General features: G+C 37.8%; 1 protein-coding gene across 2 annotated transcripts in view; it reads left to right on the top strand.

Moving 5' to 3' along the window:
• dock1 (dedicator of cytokinesis 1) overlaps nucleotides 1-13,287 on the top strand; it is a 200,865-nt gene that overhangs the window by 178,959 nt on the left and 8,619 nt on the right. For both annotated transcript variants that reach the window (XM_041973613.1, XM_041973612.1), the window contains exons 43-46: nucleotides 1,066-1,150; nucleotides 1,629-1,715; nucleotides 3,374-3,550; nucleotides 4,999-5,082. In XM_041973613.1, coding sequence (XP_041829547.1) covers nucleotides 1,066-1,150; nucleotides 1,629-1,715; nucleotides 3,374-3,550; nucleotides 4,999-5,082 — 433 coding nt within the window. The remainder of the gene's footprint in view (nucleotides 1-1,065; nucleotides 1,151-1,628; nucleotides 1,716-3,373; nucleotides 3,551-4,998; nucleotides 5,083-13,287) is intronic.

Raw genomic sequence — 13,287 nt, 5'->3', positions numbered from 1 at the left:
GTTCCACACCAACTGCCTAGTTCTTTCCCTGCCAGTTCTGCCTCTATCTAGCTCTCACCGTGGTTTCCCAGTTGTCTCTCAGTCCCCTTCTCTCTGTTTTTCTCCTTTACTCTCTTATTCAGTGAAGAGATCAGCGGTGCATAGCAATGAGACTGAGCCATTTGAGCCAAAGGGTCATAGCAGACGGCAGAGCACAGCCCGGTCTGACCTTTCTCTGCCAAACTATACTACTCCAATCATCTGTAGCCTGCCAGCTCGGACATGTAAAAGGCTTAATTGGCATAGCACAGCTGATTTAAAGCTGCTGTATTAATCTTATTTATTAGATCAGAAGCTCAGAGGCTCTTCAGTTTGATGCCACACTTTTACAGCTAATTTGAGTGTCTCTGTGTGTTTAAATAGTGCCTTGCCCTTTTGTGAGTAAGCACAGACAGAAACATCTGAGTGTCAGTGTAACACAAAAGGCTGCAGTGGCAGTACGACCAGAGCCCAGCTATTCTGTGGTCTGTTAATTAGACAACAAAATCTTCAGTCTTGTTGCTAGTGGTTTTAATGTAAGAAGACATTAGAATTGCTCTGATTGTGCTTATATTTTATCATTTTTATTCATATCTAATAAAGTCACATCATGTTCTTTAATCACATAGTATAGTTTTAGAATATATTAGAGTGTAAATATGTCCCTTTTTTTTGCACCCAGACAGCAATTCCCCACCATAGCTATGAAACACTCTCCTTTTCCTTCTGTGAAAAGTCCATTAACCTGATTGGCAAAGTTCATCCTTGCCTGTCACGTACTTCTGCTGCATATGCTGCAGCTTATCTGCATGTCTGACATGTCTGGCTGATTCAGGGGCTGCCAGTGATGTGTGTGCCCCAAAAATTAATTCATTTCCTCAGATGGATACCAACATGCTTAAATGCCATAGTTCCAAGCAGAGCTAGCCCAGAGGGGGGTTTGTCCTGTGTTTGACCTGAAGCAAAGCAATCAACCTGTATCAATCAAGCTGTAGATTGCTAGTAACAGTTTTAATTTACTCAGGCAAGAATATTCTCCCTCCCCAGCTTCTACACAGTAAATGAAGTCCATAAATTCCAGTATTCCAGGCCAGTGAGGAAGGGAGAGAAGGACCCTGACAATGAGTTTGCGGTAATTATTCTTCCCTTCTTTTTTTTTTTTTTTTTTTTTTGTTTGTGTGTGTGTGGGTGCGTGTGTGTTTTTTTCCCCCAAACTCTTTAATGAATGTTTTTGTTGTAGTCATTGTGATCATTTCTTAAATTAAACCTAGCTAAACAGCAGATTTAAAGTCATAGTAATAATACAAAGTAATGAAAGGAAGAAATGTTAAACATCTCTTTATCATCTGCACCAGTTCTTTTTGAGGTCATCCTTATGTATTAAAGGAGAATCCATCCGGTAAGGATACTCCCACTCATCCTTAGTTATCTTTCAGTGAACAGCTATTGCATCACCTTAATCTCATCCAAGCAACAACAGTCTTAAGGGTGAATTGGGTGCAAAACAGTGCTTCATGTTGCTTGCTTTAAACTGCCTGTTAATCTTAAATTGTTCCTGACATGTTCTTCTGTTTCTAGCTGTAATTTTGTGTCTGTCAATTTGTCTACAGAACATGTGGATTGAAAGGACCACATACACAACAGCGTACAAGCTTCCCGGCATCCTGCGCTGGTTTGAAGTCAAGTCAGTCTCCACAGTGAGTATGAAGGGCCTTTGTGCCATCTAGGTCTCCCAACTGGACAAGGATCTGCAGGCTGACTCAAAGGCAATCGATATGATTAGTCCACTTAAGCAGTATAGACAGTCGCATAGACGGAGGCGTGCCTCTCCTGTAAACGAACGATGGGGCCTGTTCTCTCTTTACCAGATGGCTTGTATTGATTTACCAAACAGTGCTGTTTCCACTGAAAATAGCTACACAGTGCAAATACAACTAGAGGACCGTTCAGGCCTTCAGTCATTGTTGATTTTCTGTTGAGTTACTTGGATTGTTGCATTGAACACCCTTTGGTGATAAGATCTGGCTGCAGCCTGTGACTCAAGTGTTTACTCTAGAACTTCGAATTGGTTTATTTCGCCCACATCCAACTAGAGCCGCATTAAAATTTCATTCATTTAACTCCGCTTTAAACTTAAATTTAAAATGCTGTGTCCCAATTTTATGTTCAGATGGCTGAAGTGTGGAGAAATAAGTACAGTGACATAAGTTAGGAAGTGTTAAGACACCCACTGCATCTTTATAATCCACACTTTAGTTTACTTTCAGAAAAGATTATTCACTTAATCATTAGTTTAGATATAAGTATTCCACTATCAATTACTCTTTGTTGCTTTGATTAATCACCTTTATGTCTGTGCTGCTTAAAGGCTCAGGAAGGGCCACCTCTCACCCCAAGAAGTTTTACTAGTCTGCTGTCTGTGGATTCATAGTTGTCAAATAGCACCACATCACACACATACTGGCTGCTTGAGCATTTAGTTCAACATATGGCTTGCTTTAACATTGAAGTCATGTATAAAACAAATCTCCCCAAATTTTTGAGTCCATTTAACAGAGTTGGAATCCACCTATGTAAAGAGTCAGAGCCGACATGTCTTCCTTCATGTTGGGCTGCAACATACTGTAAGAAGCAGTTTGCCCTCCAGATGAGCCAAGAGGAGGTCAGGTCCCCAAGGTCAAACTCTATTTAAAGCTTAATGACTCGGCTGAGAGTCACCAATCCCTTCGCCTAATCCCTCCATCTGACAATTCTTTTCATCAAGCTGGCCTGAGACATCACGGCTCAGATTGGAGATTTGTCTCCCTGGCACATCTTTACTTTCCTTGGTTGGGGTATAAATCTGACATTTGCTCAACAAGCCACTCATGTTTCTTCTAAAACCTTACCACAAGGAGGTGATTTTGTTTGTTTATTTATTTTCCCATTCTCATCCATCCAAGTGATGAGATTGTCCCCATGTGGAATTACAGGGATTTGAGTTGGAATTTGTTTCGCACAGTAGTGGAATTAACAACAACATTGCCAAATATTGCAATCACCTCTTCTTAGAATTGCTAATCATATTTTGTTGACATGGGAATAGATGTTCCCACGCTGCATCTAGCAATCCATTTCCATTCGACAGTTGCAGGCTGATGTAGGGGCACAGTAAAAGAGATTCATTGCTTCTTAATTTGCAGTGTAGGGTTCCTGAGCCCATCTCCTATTAATATTTCCCTATTGCTACCACTGTCATCACCACTAAAATGTTATCACTTCATTGTATGGATCCCAGAGATGGCATTGATGTACAAAACAGGTAAATTTATATTAAGAATCTCTGATTCCTCCTTCACTTTTTTTTGCTGCATAGGAGGAGATCAGTCCACTGGAAAATGCTGTGGAAACGATGCAACTAACCAATGAGAAGATCAGCAGTATGGTGCAAAGGCATCTCAGTGACCCCAACCTTCATATCAATCCCCTCTCTATGCTGCTGAATGGGATCGTGGATCCAGCCGTCATGGGAGGATTTGCCAATTATGAAAAGGTAGTCAACATGAAAAAAAAACTCTTCTTTTCTTCATTCTCTACAGCTTCATATCTTTATAACAACTTCTTTACTTTTACAGAAGATTATTACAGAATAAGCTTTTTATTTTTTGATATCCTTTTTTTTTATAAGCTGGATAAAAAAAGAATACTGCTAAATAATCCATATTCACACAGTTGCTACAGCCCTAAACTAAGCTTTCCAAAAGTGTTTATTATTTAATAACTCTTCCTTCTGAATTATATTAAAGCATAAAAATGTGTATTATTTTCAAAAGGCCCTTGTGATTGAAAACCTCTGGATGCTAAAAACAAGGATGTGGACAATTAAATGCTGCACTCCAGGGTTTAAAACCAAATGTAGTCATATCTGTCTTAGATGTGCAATCTGTGCTCCCTTTAAAGTTTCAACAAATTAATAAGGTGTTAATATGCAGGTACTGTTACATTTAGACCATCCCCATTCTTTTTGCCACACTATGTTATCCATCCACTGTTTCAGCTCCATAGCTCACAAGCAGACCTCAGAACGGAATCAAAAGTCTATCTCTACCATGGAAACGGAAATGAATCACCTTCTATTTCATGTCTAAAAGGTTTTTGTAAGCATCAAGTCGTCTGACACATTCTTTATATCAGGAAAAGCAACAAGATACCTTTGTGTTTTTCTTGTGGTCTCTGTTTGCTTGTTTCTTTTACGATTTATGGCTAATTCAGGAAGTTATAAGTTCTGAGCTTGATAAGAGTTCAAACCAACCAAATTTACTCCCAGCTTTGACTTTATTATCTGTTCATTATCTTATCTATGTTGTAAATCCTTAAAGCTTTGATATTGATCAGTATTTAGTATCACTTCTTTTGAGACTATTCACACACTTATTGTTTTCTTCTCAGAATCATAGATCATGCTAAATCCTATTTTTTTTTTTTTAGATGATTCAAATTTTTTTTTCCTGTTGGAAAAACCCAGCCTTTTCTTTTTTTTTTTTCTTACCTGTTTTTCATCATATTTCTCATGTCATCCAAACACCATCATAGTGATTCATGTGGGAAAGGAAACTCTTTTTGCCTTATTTTTGATGACATAGAAAATAAAACACATATGGCTTCCCAGCTTTCATTCATACCTGAAATAGATTTATATTGTGAGAGGTGTATGAGAAAAATCAGCCACAGGATTTTTTGCCCTCTGGTCACACTTTCAATTCTGTAAAATAATGCAGGTGGTGGTGGACAGACAGTTGTCTAAATTAAGATTTTTTTTTCATGTTTAAGAACCTTTCAAAAACATCCCCCATTGTCTAGTCGATTCTCTTCACATCACATCTTTCTTTATATCATAAACTTCTTGACATTTCAGCTTTCCTTTGAGCATACTTTTTTTTTTTTTTTTCCTCCTTTTATACAAGCATGCTTACCTCAGCATTTCTTTTCCTTCTTCCCCAGGCCTTTTTTAATGAGAAGTACATACAGGAGCACCGAGAGGACCTCGAGAAGATAGAGAAGCTGAAAGACCTTATCGCCTGGCAGGTGAGATCCCATCTCTTGGGCGTTTTTTTTTTGCGTGTTTTGTCTCGTCAGATATGTCAGGATGCAAGATAACCTGGCATGGCCTGGTTGTCACAAATTGTTTATTATGAAAAGAAAAAGAAAAAAAAGAAATCTGTCAGTTTTATCTTGATTTCTTTTATGGCTCGTGAATCGAGAAGAAAAGCACATGACCTACAGGAAGGCAAAATGCTGAGCCTGGATGAGATTGTGCAGGGGATCATGAAATACTGAAGCCACTTACCCTTTTAACACATTTTACATTTAATCGGGTTAAATGCTTTGGTGCTCTCATTGCTTAAACTCTTGTGACTTTTTTCTTTCTTTCTTTCTTCATAAACAGCACCAAAAATATGGCAGCTCCGCACCACAAACTAAGAGAGCCATGCAAGATAATAGACTGCCTTTTTCACAAGAGTCTCTCTTATATAGAAAAGCATAAAGCTGCTTCTTTTTTCCCCCTTTGTATTAAAACATTCACCAAAGTACATCCACTACAAAAGGAAGCACTCCTGAAAGGTTACAGTTGAAAATGTAATATCATTTAAAGAACTTGTAAGTGCACCGCCAAGAGTATTCAATGACAGTAACTGAAGTGAGCTGGGGAAAGTGTGTTAAAGAGTGCGGAGGAGATAATGGCGAGGATGAGTGCTGAAGTTAACCTGAAGTAGCAGGGATGCTCTGCAGCAGAGAGATGGCAAGACGTCAACAGTGATGGTTTTGCAAGCGTCGCACCATCACGACGCCTGGAAGAAATGCCCACGCAGCAGACAAGCAGTGCACACATACACACACACATGCCGTTAAGTGGCTTTCTATGAAACTCATTTTTGGTTCATCTTTGATTAATAAATTCCTGCTTGTCTTGTAACAAAACTACCTCCCTTTGGGATTTTAGAGTGCTCTACTTTAAGCTTAGTTTTTTCTTCTTTTATTACTCTGAAGTCTCTAAACTGTTGGTTACTGTTAAGCTGAGGAAACTAGTTTCCCGGCTTTTGGCTCTTCAAGGAATGGAGAGCATATTCAAGAGGTTTAGCTGCAAGGAAGGTTAATAGAGATTTAAATAGCTGTTATTGTCTCTGTTGCTTTAAAATAGGTCAGCATTGTATTTCACATATCTGTCAGAACTCATAATCTAAGAAGTTGTGCTCTCTTTTGTTTTTATATAAGGAACCATGATTCACACGGAGGCATCCGAGTCTTATATCCCCCACCCACTTTTGACACTGAAGTCTTCTAGCTTTGTGTATTTTTTGATGCAGCTCACTAGATATAAGACATATTTGTTGTTCTGTATTCAATTTATTTGAATGTGGGGAAATACTGAAAATGAGGGACTGAAATGGAAGTTTTCAAGGCAGCTACAGGCAATTTGAAAGTAGGGATTTTATTTTTTGCTAGTCAAGAAAAGTTAAACATTAGAAATACATTATATGTGACAAGTTGAAGCTAGAGTTTTATCTTAGTAGATAAGTCACTGGTATTTCTGCTGATCTTTGGGTAAAAATGAAGTTAGTTTTAATTGTTTCATTAATTTGTTCCTGTTAAGTGCTCCGATGTAAAAGCCAAATCTATGCATCAGCTTGAGATTGCATTTTGAAGTTATATTCCACAAACAATTCGCTGCCTCCATAATACCTGTATGAGATAAATGAGTTGCTTTGTCCTGGCAACTGGCTTGAACTTTTCCTTGATTTTAAATGATAGCAGCAAGCTTTGTCTCTTCCACTTTCAAACATGACAAAACTTGGTTAAGTTGTTTGCAGGTGTGTTACAGAGATGGCAGAAAAATCTGTTTACTGAGCCCACGCCAAACACATACACAACAAACTTTTGAGGAGAAAATGAAAGCAGATTTGAAATAGTATCAGCTGTTTCCCATCCAGCACCCGCATGCTTGTTTATCTTGCATCTTGAATTTGTCTAAATGAGACAAATGAAGGAAAGCCAACTCCAGTGAGCAAGCTAAATGTGGAGCGTTGAGCCAATATGCACTGTTGTTCAGAACAAAACCATTGTGCTCATTTAGTAATTACAGAGAAAATGAGTGACAGGACATCAGGAAGTTAATATTATAATTTACATGATATTATTATAAAAGCACCCTGGCAAATAGAAAGTTTGTACTTTCACTGGTGTTTACAAGAACTAAATTCTCTGGATAGATGCCCAAATTACTCCCTTAAACATTTGTCTTGTGCATGATTCACTAAAAAAAAGTTTTAAAGTTCTTAGTGGTCAATAATTTAATTCACTGACCTAAAGGGATGCATTCATCCAGGCATCAGCTGCTTATTCACTTTCACTGTTGCTGGCCCCTTCTCGTATATAGTAGTATGTGTGCTTAGTACACCCAAGTCATCAATGTCTGTGTGCGTCTGCAAAACCATTTGACTATCATGAAAGGTCATAATATGTCATCACAAACCTGCTTAAATCCAGCGTGGCTGTCCCCGCAGAACCAAGTTGTGGATCAGGTCATAACGAGTCAGGCAGGAACAGAGTGACAAGACTGTTAGGAACAGACACTGCTGATGTTAAATGGCAGTGACATTTCTTTCTTGTCAGTTGCTTGTGTTTTTAAATGCATCTGGGGCTTCATTTGTATTCACTGGTGTCCACCTAAATACTGCAAGAAGGATGGACATTCACTTTAGATTGTGATGGGAGAATTTGCATAAACAGAAGGAAACACATCAGCCTTGCAGTCATGCGTTTATGAAGTCATGAAGCTTAAAACTAGATACTTTGATGGTGAAGCAGTCATGATACTGCAAAAGACAATGCAAGTGGATTTTTCTGTCCATCTGGCTACTTTCTTTTTGTTTCAAATACACTTTTATGGGCATATGATATTGTCATAATTAATGCCACTTTTAATTAACTGGGCTAATTTCCAGCTCTATATTTGTACTCCATGGTTTCACAGAAGAAGCTTTCCGTTATTCACAGTTGTAAAAAGTCCTTATTTGTCTCTCATATTGGCCTCTTAAGTAGCCATTCAGTTCATCATCTGTCCGATCCAAGCAGTTTCCTGTCATGTCTCTTTAAATCCCACTTCCATTCCTGACTAATTTTAAAACCTTTGCCAGTGTGGAAGTGCCAGTCCATCCACATTTCACACATGTTCAAACCAATACTAGATCTGGAAGACAGAAGGTAGCACAAACATCTGAAGCAACAAGTACTAAAGTACTACCCACCAAACACCAGAGGTCCGTGGACTTTGTTTTTATGGCTAAATAAGGTCAGTCCTTCAAATAAAGCCTTTCTTTAAACCAAAAAACAACATTGACATTTGGGCCATGTTTAGATGTCCGACAGATTTAGACCAAAGTTAATCTACGTTAGACACAGTTATTGACTTTTGGTCAAAATCCGATTAATGTGCCTGGAATACCATTTACTGCAGGTACCACACTAACTCCTCATTAACACCACATACAACCCCACTTAAATAAAGTTAAATTATTCTTTTAAAACAGAATGGAAAGGCTGATGAACATTTTCTAAAATTAAATGGGTGTCAGATATTGTCATGGGGAAAATGTGAAATAAATAAGTGTGTTCAGGAAAATCTATTTTAGTTTATTTATTTAGTTCAAATGGATTTTTAGTTTTTCATTTACTATAAAACAAACTCAATCTCAGCCTTAAATCATGCACCTACAGCAACTTCATAGAATAATCTGAAGGGAGAATATGACACTGCATTTTACATTTCCAGCACATTCAGGAAAAAAATATGATTACTGTATCTTTCTATAAATATTAATGCTGGGCAACGGTTACATTTTTTAATCATTAAGCAGATGAAATGTTGCGATTAATCGCATTGTTAATTGCACAATGTTCTTTTCCTTAAAGTAAGGCCTACTGCTATATAAAGAAAATGCAGAAAATTTTGGTTTACAAACACTAAATCAGGGGTCTGCAACCTGCGGCCTCAGAGCCACAAGGGACTCTCTGGACCGTCCACAATGGCTCTTATTACATGGCTAAAAATGCCAAAGAACTAACTGATATTTTAAATATAGATGTAATAACAAACACAGAATAATTGCACTGAATTTCCACAACATAGTGACACTTTAAGTTCCAGTAATACTTTTTTATCTATTTTTCTTGTCATTAGGTTGGAAACTATTGACTTTTTTGTACACCATTTTCCACAAATATCTACATCCCGTAGGAGAAAGTCTGTCTATCCTATTTTTGCAAACGTTTTGTTTTTGTCATTATTATTATTTACCTAAAAACAGAAATAAAATGTGGTTCTTAAAAAAATGATGACAAATTTCCTTTAGTAGATATTTATAAAAAAATTATATGTTGTCTTTTTCCAAAAGGTCTCATAACATTTGCGGCTCTAAACCAGTTTTATTTAGCTAGGATTAGAATCTCACAGCTTATAGATTGTGAGGAGAGATAAATATTCACAATATACACAATAACTTCCATCCATGCACCTTTAGTGGTTCATTATCCAGATTTATTGCCTATAAATCCTCTAGACTTGAAAGACCAAGTACACAAAGCCAAAAAACATATGTAAACACATATTATGGAAAATTATGTCCACCTGACAGCATGAACACGGACTAACGACACCTCTACTGAAAGTACACATCTCACAGATTCCAAACCTGTAAGTGTCATCTCACTATGGCCAAGATTTACCAAACCAGGGGCAAAAAGTTTGTAAAACAGTCATAAAATGTCTTACCTTTGCTGTCTTACCTCAAAACCTAAATCCACCAGGATAAAACCGCATTTAATAAATAAATAAATAAATTTTTAAAAAAGCCACATTTCTCTTTGGGAGCAGTTTTCCATCCAAAAATCACAATATTCTGCCCATTTGTGTGGGTCTTGACAGACAAAGAGAATTGCTGGTTCTTTTCCTTCTTAAGTGCCAGACAGAAAACGTCATTTCATTTTAATAAACCAGCTCTCTCTTGATTACATCAGACGCACCGCTGCAGCAGGACGAGACATGGAGGAAGAGACGTGGACTGCAAGGCTCTGCATGTGGTTTTTCTGTGCTCAGAACCAGTGAGCAACAACTTGGGGGAAAAATAAATAAATAAATAAACAAAAAGCTGCATTAATGTGTGATAAAAAAATTAACAGTGTTAATTAATGCATTGACGTATTAATAACACGTTAACGTGCCCAGCCCTAACATATATGTAGTGGACTTTAATTATTCAACCAAATATAGAGATCTGTAGACGTCCTCTTTTAAACGTCTTGATTTCCTACTGGGTGCTGGCTCTATGTCTTTGGCTTGATCATATTTCTATTAAAACACCTTCAGGTTCTCAGATGAAATAAAAGTAAATATATTTATCCTACAAGTATTATAGTGTACTATACTAGACCCACATGTGTACTCATACGTTTTTTTATAACTTTGTATTTGAGACAGACAGACAGACAGCAAAACTATTATTTACAGCACTGTTTCTGCCTAGCTCACTTTGTAGGCCAGCTGCCTCGCAGCCGAGCCAGTTTCAAATCCCAGCCTGGGGCCATTTGCTGCACGTCACCCGTCTCTCTGTGACCCTCTTTCTGTTTACCCACTGTGCAGTAAAAGCGCATACACCAAATCGATTTTAGTTAACCTGACTATTCAAGATTATTTGTGAAACTCTGACCTGCAACTTAAAATATTGTAGCATAGTTTCTAATACATGAAAGAAGAAAAAAATGCATCAAATTACCTTTTCAAAAAGAATTGGGTATTTAAAAGAATTTTGTATTTCTTATTTCCACAACAGCATATTCCTTAATCTAAATAGAAACTGATTTGAATTCAGTATACGGTGAAACACTTTTTTTTATTTTTTTTTTTATTTTTTTTTAACTGGAAACAATAAGCATACAGAAGCAAACAGTACCTGACTAGCAATGTCATGGAAACTTTAAAGGCCAGAGTAATATTTTAAACCACCAGGAGCCACAGAAATAATTAAATAGCAAAACACAGCAACATAGCTTATAGATATTAGTTTATCATTTGTTCATGGCTAACCTGAATGGACCCTGACACCAGTTGGTCACAATTCAATATCTATGTGAAATTATTATCTAGACGTAACTTGTGCACGTTGCAATAGCTCTATGTTACTGAAGGGACATCACAAGATTGGTTTATTGAATCATTGTATGCAGGCCGGTAAACAGCTCTGTGGCAGGCCAGGTTATCATGACCAATAACACTTGCCCTACTCACAAAAGCAACGAAAACGGATAAATATGTCCTGTTGGAATCTTGTTTCTGACCAGTTCAAGTCAAGACTTGAATCATATTTTTCTCTTTTATGGTCCACCATTTTCAGGTTAAAAAGAACTTTATATATGACTTCTTTTTTGAATAACTGCTTTTTTTATTTGACATATAGCTGCATTGTGTACGAGTGGTAGCTTTCGATGGTCTCAGCTTGCATGACCTTGTTGACTGCTGGCCTCAGTTTTATTTTTTTCACAAATCATGATTTGTTAAGAGTTGTGGCACTGAGCCGCTGGTTTTACCACTTAAAGTACTGAATGTCCCTTCTTGCTATTTTGGAGTTGCTCTTTAGTTCTACAATGAGTCGCCATCGCAGGCGCTGCAACCACGGTGTTCGTATTGTACTGGCACGAGATCTTGATACCTGCTTAGACGACCAACTAAACCTGTATACTTCTGACATAACATATGCCATCTGTCAAACTGAAGTGAAAACTAATTTTTTAGCTAATATATAGTGTTTGCAAATGCAGCACCAGGTCTCCAGTGTCCAATTATGTGACTTTCACCTCAGCCTTCCAACAGATAATCTTTTATTGTTATCTCTAATCATTAAACTGATGCTTCTCTTAGACTGCTGGGTTGGAGTTAAGCTTCTTTAACAAGTTGTTACATGTAATTAAACAAATGAACGTGTGTGTGTGTGTGTGTGTGTGTGTTTTACCCTTGAGCCTATGTGTCTTACCCAATGAGCTTATCAGTGTGCAGCCACCAAGCAGAATTCTGTTGCCATGCCGCCACTCAGTCGCACTCAATCATCTTAAGGTCTATAAAAAGATGTGGGTATCCTGGGAGACGTGAATCTTGCCTCAGCTTTCACTCTCAATGTTTTTTTTTTTTTTCTTATTGCTTTTTCGTTTCACAACCCTCTGTCCATCTGCCTCCTCTCCCCTCCTTCCTCATACTCCTAACCCCTGTCCTCTGTTTCTCTTTCCTGTCCTTCACCTTTTCTTCCTCTCCGAGTGGTCCCAGCAGCGATGATGATGAACGTGCTCAATATCAGGGGAAATCCGCGCAGGATGTGTGTAACTAGCTTATCTCATTTATCTTCTTGCACCAGAGCTTTTTTTTGTGCAGCATAGCACAGCTCATTGGATTTCAGCTTCAGCGATACCTGTTTAGTTATGTTTTCTCAAGCAGATCTGCTCATCTTGATGCCTCTACCACCGCAGCATGCTATTAGTGCAGTGTATTACATGGATGAGCATCTGATGTATTTTTGGTTTTGAGTTTGACCTCTCTGTTTATAAGCCCAGTTTGTGTAGAAGCATGTGTAAATAAAACATGCACAGTTTGAGATTATTTCAAAAGGTTGCATCACAAAAGCGAATTGATCTTCAAGCTGAGGGAAGTCAGTTTCTGCTATACTTTGCTGCGAAGGGGCAGTCTGCCCTTAGAGAAAAGGAAGAAAGGTGAGCTGCCTCCGGGGATCTCAGGTTAACACATACAATTTTTTTTTTCCTTTGCTGGCCCACCTGCCAGATACTTCACACTCTTCTTTGTAGTCCGAGCAGACTCTTTGTTCTGTTTGCCAAGCTGAATCTGTTAGCCATAAAAGCTACTTTAAGAGATGTTCTGGTTCATATAAGTTTGAAGTAATGTAAATTAGTTATTGTTACTCATCAAAGCGACAGCTTTCCTTCCACCTAGAGCTATGTTTCTCACTTACAATTTGAGAATATTTATGGGAAAGGCGAGCTTTAGTCTAACATCTTTGCTTGTCTCTAGCATTCACTGTATTATCACAGTCAAAGATGGCATGTAGCATAAAAACAACCCCTTTAAAAAAAACAAAAAAATTAAAAAATAACCTGCAATTTTGCCCAGTAGAGAAAAAGAATTTCACTCTTATGCTGCTTGATCCTTTAGGGACAATGCTTCCTTTGCTCTAC

Source organism: Melanotaenia boesemani, chromosome 21, assembly GCF_017639745.1.
Source record: "Melanotaenia boesemani isolate fMelBoe1 chromosome 21, fMelBoe1.pri, whole genome shotgun sequence".
NCBI classification, from domain to species: Eukaryota; Metazoa; Chordata; class Actinopteri; order Atheriniformes; family Melanotaeniidae; genus Melanotaenia; species Melanotaenia boesemani.
This window is presented reverse-complemented; position numbering and strand designations above follow the sequence as displayed.